This window comes from Rana temporaria, chromosome 3 (assembly GCF_905171775.1).
Source record: "Rana temporaria chromosome 3, aRanTem1.1, whole genome shotgun sequence".
In the NCBI taxonomy this organism is placed as follows: Eukaryota; Metazoa; Chordata; class Amphibia; order Anura; family Ranidae; genus Rana; species Rana temporaria.
The window spans coordinates 97,080,389-97,107,302 of record NC_053491.1 but is presented as its reverse complement, the minus strand read 5'-3'; the positions used below and the strand labels follow the sequence as shown (position 1 = coordinate 97,107,302).

The 26,914-nt window shown below is 42.7% G+C and overlaps 1 protein-coding gene across 3 annotated transcripts in view; it reads right to left on the bottom strand.

The window, feature by feature from the left end:
• Positions 1–5,390: 5,390 nt before the first annotated feature.
• The window catches only part of PKM (pyruvate kinase M1/2), a 44,291-nt gene continuing 22,767 nt past the window's right edge, over positions 5,391–26,914 (bottom strand). For 2 of the 3 annotated variants that reach the window (XM_040343040.1, XM_040343042.1), the window contains exons 3-11: positions 26,045–26,136; positions 24,203–24,334; positions 23,691–23,877; positions 20,270–20,540; positions 19,388–19,538; positions 19,133–19,285; positions 13,439–13,605; positions 9,930–10,111; positions 5,391–5,927 (exon numbers count right to left, since the gene is read on the bottom strand). In XM_040343040.1, coding sequence (XP_040198974.1) covers positions 5,821–5,927; positions 9,930–10,111; positions 13,439–13,605; positions 19,133–19,285; positions 19,388–19,538; positions 20,270–20,540; positions 23,691–23,877; positions 24,203–24,334; positions 26,045–26,136 — 1,442 coding nt within the window. In that variant the 3' untranslated portion in view covers positions 5,391–5,820. Of the gene's footprint in view, positions 5,928–9,929; positions 10,112–13,438; positions 13,606–13,855; positions 14,023–19,132; positions 19,286–19,387; positions 19,539–20,269; positions 20,541–23,690; positions 23,878–24,202; positions 24,335–26,044; positions 26,137–26,914 lie in introns of all 3 variants that reach the window. The other variant, XM_040343041.1, reaches the window with a different exon arrangement.

Genomic DNA, 26,914 nt, shown 5'->3' with positions numbered 1-26,914 from the left:
TCACTAACAGGGTTGTTCTGTGTATGGATATTTGTCCTTCTGAGGAACCTTATGCTATTGTCCTGCTTTACCAGGTTCCATAATATAATCACCTCTCAGTATGACACCAAGGCTTAGCACTTTTAAAATTCTCTCCTGTAATGTAAGAGGCCTTAACTCAAAAGTTAAGAAGGCATTAGTCTTTAATTATATTCAGAAGCATAGACCTCAAATAATTTTCCTCCAGGAAACACATTTGGTGGGCTCCAAGGTCATGGCCTTACAGAAGGCATTTGTGAAATATGCATTTCATTCCACTTACTCTAATTATGCTAGAGGAGTGTCTGTCTTAATAACTAAATCCCTACTTTGTACTCTGGAGGATATAGTAACTGACCCCTTTGGCAGATATGTCATAGTGATTCTCACCATAGACAATACCCCCCATACATTTGTGGCAATCTATATCCCGCCGCCATTTACTATTGCATTATGGGACACAATAATGATGAAGGTGCTCCTGGTGGCCAGGGGCCCCATTATTATGGCGGGTGATGTAAATGCTGTACTTTAACCAGATATGGGTAGATTTAAAACGGTCTCTAAATTCACTGCCCCACTGGCTGTGTACGGATCACTATGGTTTGGTGGAGGTGTGTGTGACGTTGGAAACACGCTGATGCTATGGTGTTCTCCTCAACATACAATACATTGTCCAGACTGGATATGTGTTTTGTAACAGGGGAGGTGTTGCCAAGGGTGACTGATATACAATACCTTCCTAGAGCCATTTCGGATCACTCCCCCTTGTTAGTTTCTGTGTCAATGGGTCGGTCTCTGAGTTTCAAGCTTTGGAGGCTGAGCCCACTATGGCTGGAAAAGTGTTTTGAAAGGGCAACAGCCAAGGACATAGCTAATTTTTGGTCGGAGGATAGGGGGGAGGTGCCCATTGTGACTACCTGGGATGCCTTTAAAGCCACCCTCCAGGGTTCTGTTCCAAGGTTAATTAAACAACGAAGAACTAATAGGGAATGGAAGGTAAACGAGTGTGAACAGGTTGCTACAGAGGCTGAAGTGGAATATAATCGCCAATCCTACTCCACATAACGTCGGGGAATGGAGAGATAAGGCCAGGCAACTGGACTTGGCATTGGTAGAAAAGACCCAGAAGCAGCTGTTGTACCAATCAGTGTATCCTTGAGTTTGGAGACAAAAATAGTAAACTATTGGCATATTTGGCCCATTCACAACAGGCTCCGGCCTCTATTCCTCAGATTTATAAGTCACATTCGTTTTACCAAGCAAGAGGATATAGTCAAAGCTTTTGTGGAGTTTGACTTTATAAGACTAGGGTTGATTATGCAGAGGAGGAGGTCTGTCAATTTTTGGCACCAATTGCTCTAAGGCAGTGTTTCTCAATTCCAGTCCTCAGGCCCCCCCAACAGGTCAGGTTTTCAGGATTTCCATTATTTTGCACAGGTGATTTGATCAGTTTCACTGCCTTAGTAATCACCACAGCCTTTTCATCTGAGGGAAATCCTGAAAACCTGACCTGTTGGGGGGGCCTGAGGACTGGAATTGAGAAACACTGCTCTAAGGGAACTGTCCAGGGAGGTGGCAGGGGAATTGGACCTCCCTTTAAGTACTGAAGAAATTCTGTCTGCAATGCTTTTCATGAACCCTGATAAAAAAACCCTGGTCTAGATGGGTACCCAGCTGAGTGGTATGCCACTTACAAAGAATTTATGGCATCCACTTTGCTGCAGGTGTATAGAGACACTTTGAAAAGGGAAGTTCTTCCCGATTCACTGCGGGAGGCACCGATTGTACTGCTCCCCAAGCCCCATGAAGACCACGAGTAATGAGAGTCTTACAGGCCCATTTCTCCCATTAATGTAGATGCAAAAATATTAGCTAAACTCCTAGCCCAACGTCTGAATGGGGTGATAGAATAATAGGAGCCATTATCCACCCTTATCAGACAGGCTTCATCAAAATGAGATCCACAGCCATAAACCTGAGGAGACCCTTTACTGTGTTACAGTCGGTAGGCCCTGTCCCGGAAACTCAAATTGGTGTCACTAGACACCCACAAGGCCTTTGATTCTATTGAATGGCCCTACATATGGGCGGTCCTTGAAAGATTCGGCTTCGGCCCAAGATTCATAGCTTGGCTGAAGTTACTATACACTAAACCTCTGGCGCGGCTGAGGGGGTAAACACCGTGACAGAGGGCTTCGAAATAGCTCTGGGCACTCGGCAGGGGTGTCCATCGCCATCCCTGTTTGCTCTGGCTATAGAGCCATTGGCAGTCCAGTTGAGGGAGGATGCAGAAGTGAAGGGCTGTTGGATAAACTCTAAGGAAGAGAAGACCTCTTTATATGCCGATGATATGCTTTTATACCTGGCAGAGGGTTCCCTGAATACAGCATTAACTAGAATTACACATTTTGGAAGGTACTCTGGTTTTAAAGTCAATTGGGATAAATCAGTGATTTTCCCTATCAGTTCTGAATATGCCCCCGAGTCTCCCAGATGAGGTCCCATTAAAAATAGTTTCCCGGTTTCGATACCTGGGGGTAGAGGTACAGCTGCCAGCGAAGGTATATCAAAAATAACTAGCGCCCTCTGATGGTGAGCCTGAAATATAACTTGCAGACCTGGTCCAAGCTGCCCCTCGGCCTCTTGTGTCAAATCAACATATTTAAGATGATCTACCTACCCAGATTTCTGTATATATATATTGTGGCATGCTCCGGCCTACATCCCCAAAAAATTATTTATGGAAATTAATACAATCCTATCCTCTTTCCTCTGGGGCAATAAACCAACAAGGGTATCCCTGGACACTGTTCTTACTGGTCTAGAGTGGTGGACTGACTTTGCCAAACCTACAGTGCTACTTGGCAGAACAGCTGACGCATATCCACTGGCGTTTTTTCCTCCCCAAGATGGAGACGGCTTCGGTGGAGACTCTGGCAGCCTTGATGCATTTGTTTAAGGCACTCACTAATGTGATATACATGAACGGCCCATAACCTCCCCAAGGCACAGCTATCCTTAAACTTTCATACAAGACTTTTCACATATGCAACAAACAGGGGGTAGCCTGCTGACTTCCTCCCCTAATGCACCATTGTGGTATAATCCTCAGCTTGCAGAAATCCATAAAATCCCTGATGGGGCTTGCCGGGCTCAGTATGGTCTCAAACATGTGTATCAATTGTTCAGGAACAAAACTTTTAGGACCTTCAGGGACTTTTAAAATGAATATAAATGCCTTACTTTTTTTTTTTTTTTTATATAGGCATCTTCAGCTGCACCATGCTGAAGCAGCTCAATTTGGTCTACAGGGACCTGGCACACTCTGAACTGGAAAACCTATTACTTGAGGAAGACCATTCAAAATTAGTCTTGAGATATTATTTCTCCTTGCTGACCTCTTCTCCTAGGATGGAGAGGGGGGAAGCTCAGTGGTGACGTGATATCCCTGCCTTCACCAAAGAGTCTTGGGCTGCAATCACTGCATTGATGTTGCCATCTGTGATTTCAGCAAGGGGTAAAATTTTCCAGTTTAATTTCCTGCATTGAGTATTACACTCCGGAACAACTTTACAAGATGGGCAGGGTGGAATCACCAGAGTGCAATAGATGTGGGGCAGAGATAGGCGATTATTTTTACATGATCTGGCTTTGTCCGCGGGTGGGGAGGTTCTGGTCGAACATTGTCATTCCTTGAGAAACTGGCTCTACCGAATATATGTACTCCGGCCAGGTGCATACTAGGGGACAAGGACTCAGAATCCAAAAAGACTTGAGAATACTCTTCTTCCATGCTAAGAAAGCTATGGCTCTGATGTGGAAGGATGATAGACCTCCATCCATCCACTGCTGGATTGACCTGGTTAGTGGAGCCCTGCCAAAATATAAGCCGACCTACATTTCCAGGGGTTGCCCGAAAAACATTTAACAAAATATGGGCTGGTTGGATCAAATCATGTGTCAGGGAATATAGGGGTGTGAGGGGGACTAGACGGGCCCTAGATGGATTCCCAGACCTCCTCAGTGGGAAATACTGTCAATGTATGTAGATCCACATGTCTCCCCCTACAGCATAAGGATATTGAGTTTACAGATTGGCCTTCAAATGTGGAATACTTCCATCACAATGTTCTTTTGTTCTTGGGGGTTTTTTTTTGCCTGTTTTTTTCTGTTATCTTTTACATACTCATTTATATGCATGTACATAGGGGTATTTCCCCAGAGATGTAGGAGGTTGGATCCAAGCACAGATGATTACTCAATCTATGTATAATATGTGTACTATCCACATGTTGTTCCTGCTACATTTTGGTTACTGTTTTGGCATCCGAGGGTTAATCTATGTATAGAAAAAGCTTTGTACAATGTAAACATATGTTATACTTGAAAAATAAACAACATGTACCCTTAAAAAAAAAAAAAAAAAAAAACGCAACATGTATGCATTTTAACGGAATGCAGGTCAACGGAGCATTAAAGTGTGAACATGACACACAAAAAAACTGTTTTGTGTATGCGTTGACCTACATTTTCCAAGTGCACTAAAATGTAGATCAGCCCATTATCACATGCATAAACTGGATGGCAATGTACAATCGCAAGTCAGTGCGATTTCAGCCTGCATGTGTGTAACTATTGCATTTATTCTGCTTACAATAAATGGCTGGCCCCATCTGGAATGTAAGTGTTCGACCATCAAGAAAAACTTTAGGGTTGTCTGGTTATAGAAGGCCTGAAGCCAAGTGGTCCCATTTTAGTAGCTTTTGATTAAAGTAAAAACGTACCAGAGTTTAATGTAGGCATCATTATTCATAATGACCACAAGGGTGCCAATATTACAAGTTCTGATACTCTAAAACACACAGCCTGCCAGGCCTACTCATGTGGCCCTCGCACCCAAAACATGCCAGGGGAGCTAGGCATACCACACCACTAAACCCTGCACTGTACACAATGCACCCCATACACGGGGCTCTGTATGTAGCGTATGCCTGAAACGGGCACCCTGTACCTTAGTTACCCCTAAACCCTGCACGTAGCGCGCGCGCGCACACACACACACACACACACACACACACACAAAGCTACTACTGACCCTTTGAGGACAAAAACACCGCTGATGTGGCCTATGATTTAATGTAGTTTGACACCTCTGATCTAAAACAAATGCAGCATGAGGTTTGCCAAAAAAAACAAACAAAAAAAAAACACATGTTTGCTGGTTGGACTGAAAAGGCCCATTACACTTTCATGGACAACCCAACCAGGCACCCACACATTAAGGTAGAAACTGCCATCCGTTCTTTGAATATTTCACATATATGTACATGCAATAAAAGTAAAAATAAATGACAAATATGAGGCAGAAGTGCTCAGTATCATGATTTTATTAAACACTAAACTCTGCACAATGCAATGCTGATAGGTGGATTATACAGCGGGAGATGAACCTTCCCCTAACCACAAGCTACACAGCTGCCCAGAGAAGACACAAAGGATACTCATACTGAACACTGTTGAGGGACAGTAGGAGAGGAGTGTGAACACATACAGCAGCACCAAAATGTTTCCCTAAGGCGTAAGCAGCACATATGGGAGACTAATGGCTATACTAGAGGGAGTGTGATGAGCAGCAGAACAGTGCTATGTACGTACACACACACTTAACGCCTCTGTCCCGCACATTGAAGATGTGATTTACAAGCGTATCCACAAGTGTGTGCTTATGCAAAGGGCAAAACCGTTCTAAGTGCAGATAAAGGAGTGGGGTGAACAAGAGCTGCAGGAAGATGATCAAGTTTAAGGAACTGGTACCACACGCATAGTGTTGGTGAAACCGGATCCTGGCTGCCAGCCAGTAAGAACGATGACACAATCGCCAGTCTTGAAGAAACCACGGGCTTTACCTAAAAATGACAAAGAACATTAAATGCAGATATGTACTTTATACACACACACACACACACACACACACACACACACACACACACACACACACACACACACACACACACACACACACACACACACACACACACACACACACACACACACCCCCAACTAAAGCTAAAGCTAAATGCAGTTCTAAAAACACTGACCAGCAGCATTGAACTCTGCTTTATTATATGCTTGATCTTAATAAATTGTACCTTTTAGAAAACACCCTATAATGTTACCAATAGTAACCCCTATGCCTCCCTGGCGATTCTAACTGGGGGTTTTGTTTTGTAGATGCAGTTTTAGCCTATTACTTGTACAGACACCAGCTAAATATGCACAAAAGTTACATTACAAAGTGGGGTCTTCAAATATCTTTTTTTTTTAAACACAGTAGCCAAAATCATGTTTATTTGGGTACAAGACTCAGGGGTGTACCAAAATTGAATATTTTAATTGCCACTATAAAAAGGGGCAACCATATGTGCTCATATATGATGCCTCTGGTTTTTGGCTTTGCTGGACTACACAATAGTTCATTACTTCTACTACATTGAGGCCAAAATATATATATATATATATACACACACCTCCATCCTAATTTGCATACAAATTTCTGATTAATGATTTAACCCCCCCCTTTTTTTTTTAAATGCATTTTATGCCTCCAAAACACATTTTTGGAAAGTAGAAGGCCTGTAGAATGAAATGGTGGTAGTTGCAAATTGTTAACCAGCACAGCATTTTCAAACCTGCTTAACAAACCTATATTTAAAAAAACCCACAAAGATTACAGTGCACATGAGCACACGCCCAGCTAGATCAACGCAGCAAGAAAACTGAGAAAATAGTTTATATGCTCCGTTCACATCATACATAGGTGCAGGTGTGCACTGCATACAAATGCAGCATGTCAGAATTGTCACTGTTGATTCATCAGTCATAACCTGACCACACCTAGACTTGCCCACAACTATGTGGATTGAGAACATTGCCCACTAATCTCCATTGAGAGCACCGAAACCCTCCACTGTGAGCTGCAGTGTCTGGGAGGGGGAACATCCGAGAGACAAATTGAGGATTTGGTTTGGTCAAGGAAAGTAGAGGGAGTTATTTCTTGTTTACATTGAGGAAAGTGCATCACATAACTGCAGTCTAGACTTGCTTATACTGTCATACAGGAGTCATTAGTTGCACTTTAACCACTTCCCGTCTATAGGCTGTATATGTACGGCCTTGGGTTGAAGTGGTCATACCAGTATGATGGTTGCAGCTACAACCATGATCCTAGTACAGTTTTTGTTCTTTCCAGCGATTTCCTACAGTGTAAAAGTGACCTGAGCAGCTTTAATTTAACCACTTCAGCTCCGAAAGGTTTTACCCCCTCCTGACCATGCCATGTTTTGCAATACGGCACTGTGTTACTTTAACTGATAATTGCGCAGTCGTGCAATGCTGTACCCAAATAAAAAAAAACGTCCCTTTTTGGTGGTGATTGGTTTGTGCAAAAGTTAAAGTTAGTGTCAAACTATGGGATAGATTTAGGGACTTTACTTTTATATTTTTTACTCTGATCAGCGTTTAGCGGGATTGCAGTGGACAAATCTGAGATTAAGTGACACTTTTTGGGGACCAGTGACAAATAGTGATCAGTGGTTAAAAAAAAAAAAAAAAGACAGTCACTGTACTAATGATACCGGTAGGGAAGGGATTAACATCAGGAGCAATCAAACGGTTAAATGTGGCCTTATGAGGTGCTTTCTAACTGTGGGGGGATGTGCTTTGACTAAAAAGGAAAACTGAGATCCATTTTTTCTGCTTAGCGAAAACATTAGATCTCCATTTTTCTCCTCTGGCAGAACTAGGGTTGTCCCGATACCACTTTTTTAGGACAGAGTACCGATACTTTTTTTTTAAATGTGTCCCCAAATGCAGCCATGTCCCCCCCCCCCATATACAGCCATGTCCGTCCCCCCATATGCAGCCATGTCCGCCCCCCCCCATATGCAGCCATGTCCGTCCCCCCCCCCATATGCAGCCATGTCCGTCCCCCCCCCCATATGCAGCCATGTCCGTCCCCCCCCCCATATGCAGCCATGTCCGTCCCCCCCCCCCCATATGCAGCCATGTCCGTCCCCCCCCCCCATATGCAGCCATGTCCGTCCCCCCCCCCCCATATGCAGCCATGTCCGTCCCCCCCCCCCCATATGCAGCCATGTCCGTCCCCCCCCCCCATATGCAGCCATGTCCGTCCCCCCCCCCATATGCAGCCATGTCCGTCCCCCCCCCCATATGCAGCCATGTCCGTCCCCCCCCCATATGCAGCCATGTCCGTCCCCCCCCCCATATGCAGCCATGTCCGTCCCCCCCCCCCATATGCAGCCATGTCCGTCCCCCCCCCCATATGCAGCCATGTCCGTGTCCCCCCCCCCCCCCCATGTTTAGCCACGTCCCCCTTACCTGCATCCCGCTGCCGCCGACTGCTTAATACGCACGGGGAACATTACAGCTATCATTTGAATAGCTGTAATGATTCGCACCACGTATAGACACTCCACCTTGCTCGGGATTGGTCAGTTCACCCGAGCAAGGGGGAGTGTCTATACACGGCGCAAATCATTACACCTATTCAAATGATAGCTGTAATGTTCCCCACGCGTATTAAGCAGTCAGCGGGGATGCGGCGTAACGGCGGCGGGATGCTGCGTAATGGCGGGGGGGGGGGGAGAGAGTATTCTATTTCGGTATCGGGGGTATTTACGAGTACTCCCGCAAATACTCGGAATCGGCCCCAATATCGATACTAGTATCGGTACAACCCTAGGCAGAACAGTGCTCTGCCTTGTTTACAAAGGCAGACCACCATTCTGCCACTCTCCAAACGATCGCCGGGTTCCCAGTGGACATCGGGTCCGCCGGACCCGCTGACTAGCACCCACTGAGTCCAATCACAGTGGGAGTGGGTCTCTGGCGGCACACGCCCCAGACCAAGAAGAAGAATTCACGTACAGGTATGCGATTGTTCTCAAGGGCCGCCCTGCCGAAAAATATGTACGTGGGGCGGTCCTTAAGCAGTTAAAGTAGTAGTATAGCCACTAGGTTTATTCTTACCAATAGATATCCTATAATAAGGCTTACCTATAGGTACAGTAAATATCTCCTAAATGTGTACCGTTTAGGAGAAATTTACTTGAGCAGCAGCGACGCATGCTCTCTGAAGGAACGGCATACCCGTGTTCTTCCTTCAGAGCTCTGTGACGCTGGAGTGACATTGTGGCGTGCTCATTTATATGGCTAAAGTCCACAAACTCAGAAGACATGCCACTTGAGAGCTTTGTTTTCAGATAAGTGTCAATGTTCTAGTATACGGTGCATACTAGCACATTGCAACCAAGACCAACCAAGACCACCCAGGCCCATTCCCCCCCCCCCCCCCCCCCCCCATCTTTTTTGTTGGTTTACTACTGCTTTAAATGTACTGCAGTTTGTCGCCATACCATGGGCATGCACAATTTCAACACATCTTTACACATAACTTTTATATTTTACCAAAAATGGGTATCAAGATTGTGTTAACGAACATGTATTAAAGTGTATTTTTGAAAAATTTATATATATATATATATATATATATATATATATATATATATATATATATATATATATATATATATATATATATATATATATATATATATATATATATATAAAATTTGCATGTATGAGGAAAATGTCAGCATTGGCCTGTGGGTCAAATGGTTAATAATGGCACCACAATACATTTTCGCAAGCAAAACATTTCTGTGCCGTCTCACAGCACCCACAAATTAATCAGATTAATAGAAGCTGATAACAAAAAGTTTGCATTTGACTTAATCTTACTATATGTCAAGTGTTCATTTTTTATTTTTTTACTAAACAGTGTTTGATTATTTATGAGGCAACCATTTTATTATGTTCCCCCCTCTTACCAATATCCATGGCGAAGTTCACCCTGCGGTCCACATCCTCTGCCCAGGCCTGATGCACTGGCTCTTTGTACAGTACAGGGAAGATGCCACGGTAGAGATGTGCCTGACGGGCTGTCTGTCCATTACGAGTCACGGCTATGATTGGAGCACGTGGCCTATACCTGGATACCAGGTGTGCAGATCTGCAAAATGCCAGTGTTAAATAAAATACACAACACATTATACAGAATGCTGAATATAGCAATTAACCCTGTAAAAACATTGCTTATATTTCCAGTTGTCTAAGGGCCCATTTCAGACAGTAAGAACATGGCTTGTTACAGTAACACGTTACAGTAGGTAATTTTGAATAGGTTTTAAAAAGACCTACAGCATTTTTTTCCATAACAGTGCACTACAATGCAGAGATCTGCGGCTTGTGTGCTAAAACTGAACATGCATTGCTATGCACTGACCGCGTGCATTTGGGTGCCAAAAAAAAGCACCAAACTTATTTTCACACAATACAAGCATTTTTTGTTATACATTACAGTAATTTAGCCTCGTCTTTGCAAAAGACCACTGACTTGCATCTCATTAGTGCTGTGGTCATATACAATTTATGACAAAGCATTTTTTGTGCAATTTCACCTTTACCTTCTCCCAGCCACGTCTGCCGATATATAAATCCATACACTTTTAGGCTCTGTACACAACCCTGGAGGCTCTGAAGTAGCATAATGCTGGCAACGGCTAGTGGTTACTGGTCAATGCGGTCACATTACAGCGCTAACCACTTGCCATTGCCAGCATTATGTCGGCGGGCCCTATGTATGTTTAGAAGTGAAAAAATCAGAATGATGGCAGACCTATATGCAGCAGATAAGTGAATAGGAGAGGGTATTGGGAATTAATCTTTCATTTTTTGTGGTAAAGGTGGGACTTTCCTTTAAAGTGGAAAAAGCATCACAATAAAAAAAAAAACTTACCTGTTAAAAAGGTTTCTCCACTTTGCTCGGAACTTCCCTGTATACATTTTCTAATAAATTATTTTCTCTTAGATTAGAAAATGTATACAGGGAGGATCAGTGCAAAGGGGAAAACCTATAACAGGCACACTATTATGATTCTTTTACACTTCTGCTACAAAAAAAATAAAAATTCACACCATTTTACAGGCAAATAAAGCATTGATGTATTCATAACTCTTAACAGTCAAAATGCTGAGCTGACCAATCAAGAGTGCTTCTACAGCTAGGAGGACCCGCATATGGAGCAACAGATATCCTTCAGTGACAGAATCTAACACACGTCGATGGGAATTTTACATGTGGCACAACAAGCAAGCATTGGTTTGCTGCAATTCCTTTGAAAATGCACTGCTGTGCAGAGCAGGTGTAGAAACCTGCATCACTGAAACTTTGGGGTTGATTTAATAAAACTGGAGAGTGCAAAATCTGGTGCAGATCTGCACAGAAACCAATAAGCTTTTATTTTTTTTGTCAAAGCTTAATTGAACAAGCTGAAGTTGTAAGCCGATTGGTTACCACACACAAATGCACCAGATTTTGCATTCTCAAGTTTTAGTAAAATCAAAACCATTTCTGTCTTCAGTTCATTGCCATGTAATACAACAACCCTATACCAATATCAAGGCTGCCACTGCTGAAAAATGTTCCTTTGTCTCTAGCGTCAACATATATTCTGTGTGTCTGGCATAGAACAAGCATGCAGCTAGAAAAGAAACTCCTGATCTGCATAGTTATTCTATGTTCATAAATACAAAGGACTGAATACTGACAGCAAGCATTTTCAAGAGTGTAGCAATGGCAGCCTTTGTATTCTCAGCTTTTTCTTCTATGTGCAATACCAAATTCTATGCATAGTTCCGATTAATGTGCTCTGGTAGATCCAGTGTCCCACAGCAATATACTAATATTATTATTAATAATAAAGTGCAGGCTGTCTTATGTGCAATCCAGAAAGCAGTGAATAAGGGGGATGAGCACCCACTACCTTAATAGGTGAAGAGAAATGCGAGTGGCCTCAGCCATGAGGTCCTTCTGAGCCCCGGCTCTGATGCATTTTGCCCCAGCCATCGGGGCTTAATGGAGATCTCTCTAAAGCCCCCGATGGGTGATCCAAGGCACCTAAGGCTTTGGGTCACACAAACCTAGCCCATGATCCTGAAGCAGTTTTTCTCAAAACAGGCAAGGATATCGGGATCAGGAAGAGATGATTATTAACCTTCAGGGAGCGGTAGTGTCAAAGCTCTTTTGCTTGTACCTTTCCTGTGGGTCATAGGAGTACACTTAATTCTGTACTCCTCTGACCCATATTCAGCCAACAGTGGGGTAAAGTCCGCTGTTGGCTGCTGTCACTCAGCCAATGCAGACACTGGAGAGATCTCGACTTTATTATCAGGATTTGCCCAGATACCCGACCAGCAGCTGGCTCAGCCCTTCAGTGCACAACCGAGAGCCTGAGCCAGATGCTCATTCCCCCTCCACAGCCCAGTGCTCCAGTGAGCGATGGCGAGGCAGAGCACAGAGCGATGGCTCTCTGTGCATGAAAAACTGAGAACCAAACAATCAGCAGTCTTTGATCACTCAGCTCTCAGTCTAGAGGTGGTGGGGGGGACAAATACAGCATGGGTGGGTGGACAAATACAGCATTGGATTGATGTTTTAACCCAAGTCAGTATGCAAGTTTTTTTTTATTCTGCACTTCTTTAAAAAGGGCATTAAAGTAAATACTAATAAAAAAAAAAAACCTCACTTTTCTACTGATCCTTCCTTCTTTGCATTCCTGCAGTGGAAGACCAGCAGAAAACTATTTGCAAGCTTATTTCTGTGCTGCTACCAAATCTAAGGGCTGGTGGGCAGAGAAGACATCAGGTTACTTAGGAGGTGGTGTGTCCATCTCAAGCTGTATTCCTGGCTCAGAACATGCACATATTGGTGGCTACATGGCAGCTCTAGGGAGACCCCACAAGGCCCCCTATAGAGAATAGTGTAGTTTGCAAAAGATTCTTAATATTTGGCCCTTAGAAGGAAAACTTTGAGAGCTTGTAAATGTTGCTACCACATAATGTTACAGGTTTAATAAAACTTTAAAATATAAACCAACATTAAACCACGCACATTAGGAAATAAAAAACATTTACAGTTAGGCATCCCAAGGTCAGACCGTGCCAAAAGAATTGTTTTTTTTTATGTGACCCTGTAATAGAAAGCGGCTGGTATCAGCTAAAAATACCTGCAAAGAAAGGTCACAGAGTGAAGGATCCACAAGCGAAAAGGTCATATGAAATAAGAGCAGCAACTTCAGCTGTCCAGCGTACTAAACTCCAACCATCATGACCCGTTTCCCCTGTTAATCCCTTCTCAAGCAAGAGGGCTGTTCTCAGGAATCCGCAATCTTAATTAGGTCAGTAATTGGTCTAGTAACACATTTACCTCCCATACTCCTGATCCAATAGGCACAGTATATACACACAGCTTGGTCACAGAGCTCATTTCCCCTCCTACCTGCCAGATTTGGTAAGAACGATGATGGCTCCACTACAACATTTGAAAGATGCCTCAACTGCTCCAACGGCAGTCGCTTCTGTTGGGTCACTGGTCAGCGGGGACACACGTCGAAGCTCCTCAAACAGTTGACGGTGGTAAATGGCTGCTTCTGCCTCCCGAGCGATCTAGCAGTAATGGGATAAGACGTGCCGCAAATGCCCAGTGCAGGGAAGCAGGGGGATGAATGAGGGGAAAGAGGATGGGATGGGAAACATTCAACATCAGTCAGGCTACATTTTTTTCATTGTACGACAGAGCCTATTACCTGAAACCACTCACGCAGCATTCACACTCGCCACCTGCCTGAACCATGGAGTAACCGAGAATTCGCAGCATGTTAGAAGCTAAGGGATAGTGGTGCGGGCAGAGCCCTACCTGCCGGACTCTGTCAGAACTATTAGCGCCCGCGCTAAACATTTAAAAGATGCCTCCACTGCGCCTACAGCCATCGCTTCCGCAGGATGCCTGGAGCTAACCGTGAGACGGCAAAGTTCCTCGAAGAGTTGGCGGTGGAAAACAGCAGCCTCGGCCTCCAGAGCAATCTGTGAGCCGAAGGAAAGGAGAAAGGGAACCAGGGCAAGGAACAGGAGGACAAGGAGAGAGAGGGACATATAACAAAAGAAAGAAAATAAAGCAGAGTGATTCTCTGCACCAGTAACCAGAAGCCAAATGTTAGTGTGAAAGAGTAGGAAGAAGAAGGGTTAAAGGAAAGAAAAACTAGGAGTATGAGAGAGAAAAAAGGAAGAGAAGGACAGTCACTACAAATCAGGCTGCTATAAAGATGATACAGCAAAGGTGGTGATAAGCACTGTTAAGATTTGGAGATTTCTAGAATGTGACGACAGCTTTAATGACCCAAACTATGAAAACTACATTACTTCTTGATTACAAAAATGTCTCGACTAACAGACATTTTCAATGCAGCCTGATGACTTTGGACATTAACAATCTGTAAAGCGATTTGTATATTGAGAATATGTGAAGCTGTTCTGGCTTTACCATCAGACTGGGACATTTTTACCAACTTTCCATTAATCTATAAACCTACAGTAATTAATACCTGCTAGTTTTATTTATAAAGTGTGCTTTGTGGAACTGAACATATGGTACAGACAAAAGGCATATTTATTTGCTAATGTGAAAAAAATGACTGATCTATTAAAGGAGGAATTAGAAAATCATAGTGACTACCAACTACATGTAATGCAGGGTTAAACTACTGTTATGGAATGCCTAAAACATGTGTATGACATAACCGTAGCATAATATGCACTGACTACAATCAAGCGTTATCTAGTGCAAAGCATCTATCAAAATGCAGTGTACAAATGTTTAATATATAAAGATGTTATGTTACATAAATGTGGTTCCCTCTTCACTTAAAAAAAGGAAGCAGAAAATTGTGGGCAATACCGAGTAGTGGGATCAGCGCCCCATAATTTCTTCCGGGAAGCTTTTATTGGACCCAATTAGAGCTGCAGCCTTATTCCCCCCCCCCCCCCTTTTGTTCACATTGTAAACACTAACCTAAAAACATTTCCCAGGTATTTATCTTTGCATTTTCTGAATGAAAGCATTCCGATTTGACAAGGTGGCGGTCAAATCACGCTCTCTCGTCCAATGCAAAGCATTGTGAATGGCGCCTGGATGGAGCTGTTGACCAGTGTTCACAAGGCAGCAGGCCAGCCGCTCACAGGACCTCATAGCTAGTGGAGATCACTGAAAAAGTCTTACTTTTAGTCATTTCCAGAGAGATCAGCTAAATATGGTATACATAGTCACATTGGTCCAAGCTGGACCAACAACAACTATTATCCATAACTAGAATTCTCCTTAAAGTGGTAGTAAATCACTAAAAAAAACAAAAAAAAAAAACTTGCAAATTTGATCGTTTTGGAGCAGCGCAAACGCACATTATTCACTTTTAATGGGCTAGTATTCACCACATACTAGTACGTTATGACAGACTTGCCTGCAAACTGAGCCCTCCAGTGCAGTGCTGTCACGGCTACCCTGGCACTTTAATCGATCTTCCTTCCGGCTGTTTGAATGGCCAAAGCCACAATTACATCATTCTCGCACATGTCGTGGCACAGCGCTCTGCATTGCACATGCGCAGGTGATATCAGCGATTGCCAATGTGAATATCTCCTAAACGGTGCAGGTTTAGGAGATATTCATTGTACCTACAGGCAAGCTTGATTGTAGGCTTAGCTGCAGGTACAAGTTTAAATAGACTTTACTACCACTTTTAATATACAGGACAGTGGTCAATATAGATTAAGCAGATTATAAAATACATACTCACCTCTATGGTTGCAGCATCGGTGGGACGCTTCAGCTGTCCCCTGCCGGCAATAAGCCTGAGAACTGAGCAATAACATAACCGCCGATTGCTCAGCTCCAAGCAGAGAGTGGTGACTGCCAGGCACTGCTACCCAGTCTGCCCCTGCAGCACTTACAGAAGCAGCTGGCTCAAGCTGGATACACACTATCTAATTTTTTTTGTAGATTTTTCCTTTAGATTTACCAAAACCATGTAATAGGAGGTCAAACCTTATGAATTTCAATTTGTATGGAGGCAGGCCCTTGCACTACATGGTTTTAGTAAATCTGAAGGAAATCTGGCAACAAAAGTTGGATAATGTGTATGGGGTCTCAGGCTTTCAGCCCACTTATCTGATCCTATGTCACGGGAGTGCAAAACTAAGGGCACTGCTGTGATCCAGAAGACCATTATGACCAAAAAAGCTTTGGCCATACTTTTTTTTATGCAACTGGGAAGGACCTCAAGGTGGCAGAGTTAAAAAATGTTTTTTTTTTTTTTTATATATAAAACTTGCACAAATAGAACTACAAAAGAAAAAACTTTTTTGGTCATTATGGGAAAGGTTAAAATTCCTCCCACTGTTATTTCTGTCCTTGTCCTCAATTGTGAACCCCTCTACCCCCATTCTCACCAGTGTCAGAAATAAAGCTGGCCATACATTATACAATTTTCCAATAGGTTTAAAAAAATACATATACTGTCAAACCTAAACACTTAAATTTGTATGCAATCAGGCAGGCCTTGCACTACGTAGCTGAAGGTAAATGTAAAAGGAAATTGAATAAGAAAATGTTATAATGTATGGTCAGCTTTAGTGGAAGTGGTGGGTGTGAGGTCAACCCTTTTCTGAGTTTGTATAAAATCATTTGTCACATACATAGGACAACTGCAGTGCGATGGAATGACAGTCCAGACAACACCATGCAACACACTGCCTCTTCTCCAACCCAGCAAAGAAAAGTCAGGCAGCAGAGCACAAGTCAGGAGAGGTGAGGGAATGACATGAACAATACCTTGCTTTGCAATCACTGAAGTGCACGCTTGGTCCATTTACAAACCAAACTGCATGTGCGCACAGTACTTTTCAGGTAGTTTTGTGGTTAGAAAAAAAACTGGACATTTACTTTAGGAGAGATCTGGACTCCAGAGAAATAAAAACCACCAAAGCTGGTAGACCTTCGAGTCAAAAACAGATTTGTTAGGTCAAGATGTTGCATCTCATACAGCATGAAAAGCAAAGTTCCCAGCATTATGGTTTAAATGATCCATGTACAAGATTTTAAATTGCTCATTTCATTAAAGCTGGAAGCAGTGTAAAATGTATATACAAAGTTTGCTACATGTCACAGCCATCATTACATTTAAATGTTTGCACATGCTAGGCGACTAGCGTGTCGAAAAATACTAAGGTCTGTTTAAGGTCTGTTTAATGAATCAAACCACCCAGGCAGGCATGTATAAATTGTATCTCTACTTTAGAATAGAAACTACTAGTGTGACCGAGAGGAATAAAGTAACTGGGACAAACAAATTGACTTGCAAATCAGGCAAATTGGAGAACCACACATTTAGCCAAATATATTCATTGTAAATTTCTCCAATGTGTGGAGAACCATACAAATTTTGTCTGAATTTGTTAAGTGTAGTGATTATACAGACTTACATTAGAAAATCTAGGTTGGTTTATTGAGGAGAAGTACAGCCAAAGCCATGTTTGTCTATACTTCTATGGATCACAGAAGTGCAGTCAGTTCATCCATTTAAAGCCAACAGCGAGACAAAGTCTGCTGACGTCACTCAGCTGGTCCAGGCTCAGAAAAGATCCCGACCACATAGTGGGGATCCACCCAGATGCCTGACCGGCACCTGCCTCAGCATGCCGCTGAGAGCCTGAGCCAGCTCCTCCTGTCCCCTACTCATAGCGAAGGGGAGAACTGAGCGATCAGTGGTGTTTGAGCTAGAGCTGGCAGGGGACAGCTGCAGTTGGGGGGGGGGGGGGGGGCAGGGGGATGGGGAGAGGAGAAATCGATGCTGCAGCCATCTAGGTGGGTATGTTATTTTTTTTGGGGGGGGTGTTGGAATTTCCACACTTTTCTTTAAAAGGAAATGTAGTGCATTCAACTTTGCAAAGTTAAAAATTTTCCCTTAGCAAATAAGGTGAACGCAAAATATTTTTTTTTGCACAAAATTCAAAATTGCAAAGTGAACACGCTTTACTTTTGTGAATAAACTCCATTCAGGTAAACCAAAACCTGCAATTTGCCAAATATCCCGTTAAAGAATTAGCAAACCAAACGGTTTATTGCCTGAATATTTCAAAGCAAATGACAGATTTGTAAAGATTCTTGTTTTTCAGGTGATCTCGTTTCATGCTTCTCCACACAATGAACAGCATAAATATATTTAGTCAAAATTAAAACTAGAAGTCGTAAAGTCGTCAGATTTGCAAATCAGTTAAGTTACCCATGAATATTAGGGGGGGGGGGGGGAAGGGGGGGGGGAGTGTTTATAACACTACAAAGTAGGCCATTTGGTTTATTTAAGCACGTGTAAAGACTTTGAAAGTATACTTCCAGAATGAACGTGCATACCAGTACGTAATACAAGTGGAAGCACATTGGTGCATGAGTAATAGGACTTGTCTCAGTCAGCACTCTCCCACATCAGTTATGAAAACATGCCAACTGTCCAAATACCAGGAGCAGTCAGGACTCCTTTCCAAAAGCACTAGATGAGACAAGCATAACCTCGACTGAGTCAGTCCTCAAATCTACAGTAAAAGTGTGAGCTGGCAACTAGCATGCCATTACAGGCCTTCAGTGAAGTGGAGGAGAAGATAGGAGAGGCAAGGAGGGAGGAAATGCAGAAAAGGAGCTGAATTTTCCAGCGCTCATTAAAGGGGTCTTTATTTACTGCCTAAAAAGCTGCGCAAGGTCTAAAGCAAGCTATAGCAGACAGAGCGACAGCACATGCCACACCAACCGTATCTAAAGACAATACGGCACGCATTTTGAAGGTTATATATTAACGGATATACAATTACACACGCACACACACAAATACACTCAGTCTAAACGGTTATGTACATGTGAACAAGATAAAATACTGTATGTGATGTTCTTACCTAACCAAGTAAAAAACACATTTCTAAAACACATTTCTAAAAGTATATAGGACTACAGGATCTATCTGCTCAGTGTAATAAATAGGAATGTGGTGTATTCTAGCCGATCATCTGTAAAGTGTTAATGCAGGTCCCTAGAAGAGCTGATCGTTGTGTGCGCACAATAGCAGAATGTGGCCTGTTTATTGAGAATACTTACAGCATGCTGCATGCGTACTGCCTCTAGTGGGTAATCTCCCTTGGCAGTCTCCCCAGAAAGCATTATACAATCTGCCCCATCTAGTACTGCATTGGCAACATCACTGCCTTCAGCACGGGTTGGGCGTGGCTTTTTGATCATGCTCTCCAACATCTGTTGGAAATGAAAGTCACCAAGTTCATAAGAATCATTTTTAAAAAAAAATACACAAGTTGATCTGTTTTATACAAACAAAAAAAAAATTGGGAATATTACCTGTGTTGCACATATAATAGGCTTCCCTGCACGGTTACAACGGCCAATCATCATCTTTTGGGCAAGGAAAACTTTTTCTGCTGGGATTTCAATACCAAGGTCACCACGGGCCACCATAATACCATCACTTGCTTCTAGAATTTCATCAAATCTAAAGAGAAGTGCAAAGACAACAGTTTATACCACATTAAGATATGGAAAAGTGACGCCTGCAAGCTTCCCTCTACAGCCACCTCACTTGTGATGACTTCCCAGCACCAAGGTGTGCCAAAATTTCAGACTGAGCCGCAGATGCAAGGTTTGGTTTATAACTAAAGGACACGCACTAGCAAAGCAGGTAAAAAGCTTTCATTACAGAATATAGTACAGTAGGTCTCTAAAAATAACTCAGTTCTTAAGGCCATAAGAACTGTGCTGCAGTTAGTGCTCATCCCCATTCAGTGGATCGGTTTGTCCAACATGGCCTACTGGAATGCACCAAATCATCGAGGGTTATTGATGGTGCATCTTGCATTACAGCTGACCTACTTCCATCAACTTGTGAGTACTGGAGAACCGAATGGAGGAAAGCATTTTTGCCGCAAACATTGGTGACATTTACCAAAGCTAGAGCAGCTGTGCGTGGCAACCAGTCAGCTTCTATCATGAGCTTGTTTAAAGGTTGAAAAATGAAAGCTAGAAGCCAATTAGCTGCTATGTACATTTGCTCTAGATTCTGATTATAACTGTATACACAGCTTAAAGCAAAAAACTATGTAGAAATAAAATTACTATGGTCCTCTGGAAAGGAGAGTTTATGATACAGAAGTTAAATCTTAACAGTACAATACTCCAACATACCCTTCCCCCTTCAGTAGCCATCTATCCACCATTCATGCCTACCTGCGCACGCCTTCGTGGTTCTCAATCTTGCTGATAATTTTGATATTCTTTCCTTTCTCCCCGAGAACTTCTCTTACAGCATGCACATCAGCTGCCTTGCGAATGAAGGAGGCAAACACCATGTCAACTCCCTGTGCTACTCCAAATTGAAGATCCTGAACGTCTTTCGTAGACACAGCAGGCAGGTCTACAGCAGCCCCTGGAAGGTTTACTCCCTTCTTGCTGCCCAGGGATCCACCATTCTCCACCTCTGTGATAACGTAGTTTGAGCCTGGATAAAGAAAGCAATAAAAACATTAGCCAAGCATCACAGTGAAATAATGCTAAACCCCTTATTTCTCAGGTGATGTCAACTTGCAATCTTAAGCCTTCCTCTACAGGGTTTCTCACCCTTTTTACCGAGAAGGAACCCTTGGTGAAAAGTTAAGATTTTGGAAAACCCCTGAAACAAGAAAAAAAAAAAAACCTTATCTACAACTAAGGGAGGTATACCAGTTATTGTAGAAATAGCATTGAAAAGTACAGCCAAAGCTCGTTTGGCTGTACTTCTCCTGTGGAAGACAGGACTGCAGTACATTTTGCACTCCTGTGAACCATTTTCAGCAGACAGTGGGCTCATGCTCACCGTTGGCTGACGTGGCGGAACCGGTCAAGGTTGGGGCAAAATGATAATGAAGTTGGGAATCACTCACATGCCTGGACATGCATCCGCCTCAGCGGCTTGCTGGAAAAAAAAAAAAAAAAAAACCCTTTTAAAATCAGGGTTTCTCAACCAGGGGTCTGTGAGAAGTCCCCAGGAGTTCTGCCACAAACATGGAGGTGGGATGTATATCTGGCCAATGTACTTGTCAGAGCGTGTTAATAATAGAACCCTCCTCTGTACTCTGTAGTTGTGTCTCCTGTGAACTCAGAGGGTAAAGCAACCAGGAACATGTTGCCGAAGAGCACCCCTGGTGGCCAGATCTTTGCACTGGCTCAGAATCTCTTCTCTCCACAAAACCGGAGTAATTGTATTGATTTTCTGTGGAACTTCTCGTGGAACTCGGATTGAAAAACCCTGTTTCCGTAGCATCTTCTGCATACTGGGTCCTTTGTGCAACATTGTCTCTCAAACAGGGTTCCCTCCAGAGGTGGCTTGCAGTTCCTTGACCATTTATCAATAGCAGAATGATTTCCGTCCCACCTCAGCTAGTGCTAGAAAAAAAAAAAAAAAAAAAATCATGCCAGGGCCAGCCATCCTCTCCTCAAGTCTCAGGCAAGAAACTATTGACCTTTACTCAATCTTTTTAGTCCTGTGTTAGGGGATCTTATTTCACTGATCACCAAAGTAAAAGGAAACACTGCCACTAGGCAGACAACTGCGTATTCATGGAAGTCCCCTACGTTGAAGTTCAGACGTTCACTCTTAAAATGAATGGAAGACCAAGATAATTTTTAATTTGTCTATTTCTTCAGATAGTTCCTGAAAATATGGTCCCCCGTGGATCTCATTCCCCCAACCAAATCAGAATGATAGGAATCCTCTCCACTGGAAAACAAACATTTTTGGCCATCGTTGACTGACTTTGGTTCACATCAGAACTTTAATGAGTTTGCCCACTATACCAAAAATATATTTTTACACCAAACAGTTTTTAGTCACATCTTATAAAATGCAACCTTAGCGAAAACACATGCATGCACCTTTATCTTCCCAAGCAGACCTAAAAAGCCATGGTGTCAAGTCTGCAAATTTTAGCCTGCAGCTCTGAAGTCTAAGCTTTGATCTGCCTTTAGTCAAAGACTGGGTTTGCTCTCACTGGCGAGATGCATATTGAAGGGGGAACGGGCCAGAGCTAGGAGATACAACATTTGTATACTGAGCATGCTTGGGAGCTCTAGAAGATTTACTTTCAGTAAAGTTTCAAAACGGCAGAACTAAAGCCTAAACATGCCTGCAAGTATAGGTTAACACTGTGCAGGTTTTCCACACCGTGTTCAAAACACACTGGATGTGCGATCTGCTGCAGGTGTGGAAGCAGCGATCGAGGTGCACTGGAAGTTGATCCCAGCGTTTGTTGGGGGGGGGGAATCTATCTACGCTGGCGGTAAGTGGTGCGATTACCTGGACTGGTTACCATTTGATGTGTCCATACCTACACCCACCCCTACTGCACATTGCTCCCATCCACCGGCTCTGCCTGTCTCATCTTAGCTGCCAGAGTATATTGGTTTATTGTACATAGTACGGAACTCTACATCTAAGGACGACGATCCAATTTAGCTTTTCAAGCACCCTTTGGAATCGAAGCAGAATACTTTAACACAGGACACCTACCCAGTTAGAGACCGTGCCAGGCTTTGGTTTCCACTGTTGAGGATTCCAGGCCGATTCATTACATTAGCAGGACTGCTACTGAAGGTCTGGGAATATTTCCTATCCCAATAACCAAACTGCCTTGCTGTTTACTCCATTACTAAGAAATAGGTGTGTGAATGGGGTTGGATGCTTGTTTGTTGCAGCTGCCTGTCTGTGGTGACAACGTCGTCATTTAACACCACAATGGTGGAGGGGTTTCTAGTATTTTGTATTTTTCAATAACGCACTTAATTTTTTGATTACTCGCCAATACATTTTTCTTTGTGGACCTATAGTCCCCTTTTAATATATGCTGCTGTCAATCTAGAGGATCACACTTTCTCTTCTCTCATTTCAGTTTGAGGAGTGACGGTTTATATATGGTTTAGGGACATTAGAATACCGTATATATTATTCCCCCTATACCCATTACTGAGGTGTAGCTACTGTAGCATGGTTATCTTTTTGGTTCCTGCGATCTGCTGCAGGTGTCCATATAATGTTAAATGACACCTCAAATGCAAAAGCACTTGCCTGCACTGGATCTGGTGCAGTGCATTTTTGCAAAAGTCGTGCATGATCTGCTTTTGTTGCGACCCAGTGAAATAGCCCACTCAAATTAAAGTTCTTTTGTCTGGCTGTAACCTTATGGGTTTATTTTCTCCCAATTAGTATGCACCTGCCATTTGACCAGTTTCAAGCTGCTTTGGCATTCCTATATACTTGCATCTTAATCGAAATAGAACATTTTACCCAACTACCTACATGACACAAAAGAATAAGCAGATTACTTTCTTTTACAAGTAAAAGTAAAGGTTTCCTTTAAGCCAAGGGCGTCAAACTCAACTTCGCCACAGGTCACATCAGCATTATGGTTGCCCTAGACTAGCTCTCCGGAGAACCCCCCCCACCTTACATCAAGATTCCCCCCCACCCAGAGTTGCAGGATCTGTAGGAGTTCTTTCCTCCTCTCTGCGGCCCACTGCTGAAACAAGGGGGCGCAGCAGCTGCAAGGGCAGGCTGCTTTTGGCCCATGGACCTTGTGCTTGACACATGCGTTTTAAGCCATCAAAATCTACTAACCAACTTCTTTAACCAGAAGAGAAATGAGACCATCATCTACATAGATCTTGTTTCCAGCCACTAACACCTTGGTAAGGTTCTTGTAATCAACCCAAAGAACTTTGTCGTCACAGTTTTCCTGGAAAGAATCATCCAGGGTCACCTTCAGGGTTGCACCTTTTTTCAGTTCCACCTCAGCTGTACCACTCTAAAAAAGAAACAAACACAGCATAAGCAAAATATACTAGGAGCTTGCAGCAAAATAGTTAAAAATGCATGCTTGTCGAAAACCAGCCCCCATCTCAAAAATGTTTTTTTTTTTTTTATAAAAAAGAAAGTCTAAATTGCTGCCATAAATGCAAAAAAAAAAAAAAAAAAAAAATGTATTAAGCTTATTATAGCCACTATAGTTCTCGAATGACAGCCAAAAGCATTATAAAAAGAGGTCACATTGAAAAGCATTATAGATAATATCCACTTGATATACAAGGACTTTTTTCCCCCTCAGCTGCTGGAGATTTTGCAATACTTACGCCTTTGATAAGACCTGTGCGGATTTCTGGTCCCTTGGTGTCCAATGCAACAGCCACGGGTCTGTAGAGGATTGGGTCAGAGGCAACACTTTCTGTGGCTTCACGGACATTTTTGATGGTTTCAGCATGGTACTAGAACATGAGAATTTATAATAAAAAAAAAAAAAAAAAAAAAAAAGATTAATATCAGAATTTAGTACTACAGTTTTTTCTTGAGTAAAGTAAATGCAACCAAGTCGCTAACACATGAGATTTAGGCCTATACACAATTCCTCACCACAATGACAGTGGAAGGTGATGCTTTTCTTTTCAGTGTTTAGAAACTAGGCTTTTGTTGGCTCACAGGCGACATTTATCAGTACTGACCCAAGGAAGAAGAAGAAAGCATGCCTTCACATATAAATGGACGCTTTGAGGCTGCCAGCTGCACAGCACAGGGTACGGCTCAACCATTACATGCCGTGCCAAGTCTACAGCTTAAGTCATGCCTGTACAAGAATGAAAATGTGCCCAACAAATGCCACAAAAAGGTCACTGCAATCTGTAGGCATACATTCATACTAGATCACCTTCTATGTGCTGTAAGGATATGTCCCTTAGTGAAAATAGTCATTACAAACCATGAATACTACATAGAGCATAATATGCCAAGCAAACATTTGAAGGACAAAACGGTATAGTGATAGTTTGCTGGCATTACATTGTCAAATCAGCAACACATATTTGTGCTCATATTACTAATATTCTTTCCTAGAAGGATCAGAGTCATCCTACCACAGATAGAGCGCTAAGGGGAGACACCTCTTGCGTAAACATCAAAAATCTTAATTCATTTACTGTATTGGCAATGATGTGCAATTTGCAAAAAACTGAGTTGCTTAGTACCAATAAAGGACAAAACACAAATGCCATTTATACTGCTGTGACTAATGTGGAATTATGTTTTAATGACTCAATGCGTCTCATTTTAGCTGTTGGCTATTAAAAATGCTGGAACATTTGCACTTAAAATGGCACTTTTAGTCAGAAAATTAATTCCTGCTAGATCACTTCAGGCTGGCCCTTTTTGCAGGTATAGCTATGTAAAACAATAAGTGCCTATACAATTTAAAATCCAGTAATGCATTGTCTCACCCGGCTCTGCACATGCTCCATTTTTTTTTTTTAAGAGGCGGATCTGCTAACAGCCTTAAAGCGGAATTAAACCCTCCTATCCTTATGGCCTCGTTCACACCAAACATGAAGAGAAACTGACGTGCAGATTTCACTTGGAGACATCAGTTTTCATGTGCGCGCCAATGAGCTTTATTACAAATTGCAGATTCCTGCTCAGAAAAAAAATCTGCATGTGATACTAGTATTGTGGTGTGAACAAGGCAAATAGGGAACCGATTTTGTTGTGCCCTTGCAGAACGCACGCAAGAAAACCGATGTCTCTGCACTGGTGTGAAAGAGGCCTTACAGCCAAGGATGTTGCTTCTGTTTGATCTGCAACTGCCATGGTTCTGCACATGTCAGTTATGACACCGGCCATTTGATGGTAGGACACAAGGAAATGTGAGTTAGCAATCCTGGCATTTCAGGAATGTAACCGTTTTTTGAAACCGTTAAATTATAGGGGTTTAGTAACGCTATGATTTACCAGGAGGGAGCACTCGTTGCCGGCGACGCCCCCGCCAGGCTGTGTGCTCAGATAAGGGTCTGGTATGGTATGGTATTTGGGGGGCATGCCTTTTGTTTGTTTTTGTTTTTATTGCAAGAAGTTGGATCAAAAGTGTTGTAACTTCTGTGTCAGAACACTGAACATAGCCTAAGAGGGAATAACTGGGATACACTCCTCACCTCGTGGGTCCCATGGGAAAAGTTCATACGAGCAACGTTCATTCCAGATTTTATCATCTCTTTTAGGATTTCCACTGAGCGGGATGCTGGCCCTATTTAATATAAAAAAAAAAAAAAAAAAAAAAACACACACAAAAAATCATCAGAAAAGCATTACAATATAATCTGTGAAATTATAATATTCTTGTTTCATTGGTTTATGTTTAACCACTTCAATACAGGCCACTTTCACGCCCTTCCTGCCCAGGCCAATTTTCAGCTTTCAGCGCCGTCACATTTTTAATGACAATTGTGCGGTCATGCAACACTGTACCCAAACAAAATTATAGTTTTCATGCAACAAAAAGCTTTCTTTTGGTAGTATTTAATCACCACTTGTTTTTTTTTATTTTTTGCCAAACAAAAAATTTTTTTTTTTTTTATTTTTTTTTTTCCATAAGTTTGTTATACAATTTTGTTTTCTTCACTGATGAGGCTGCACTGACAAGCACCGATTGGCATCTGTGATGGGCTCCGACAGGCGTTACTGATGGGCATATTAGCATTTGTGATTGGCACCTCTGATGGGGCTGCGCTAATTAATGCGTCCATAATCAGCACAGACCCACCCATCAGAGGACCTGCCAATCGGTAACCAGGTGTACCAGCCGCCAGCGGTAACCAGGAAGTGCCAATTACTGCCGTGATTGGTCACAGCTAAACACATGGTTAAGAGCCCATGTCATAGGCTCTTTACCACAATCTGAGATGCAGTGTGTTGGAGCGACACACAGCAACACCGACCTCCACACACACCACTGTGGGTATGCACGATCGGCTTATGCTGCTGGATATCATATGACGCCCAGTCACGATGCCTGAGCCACCTTG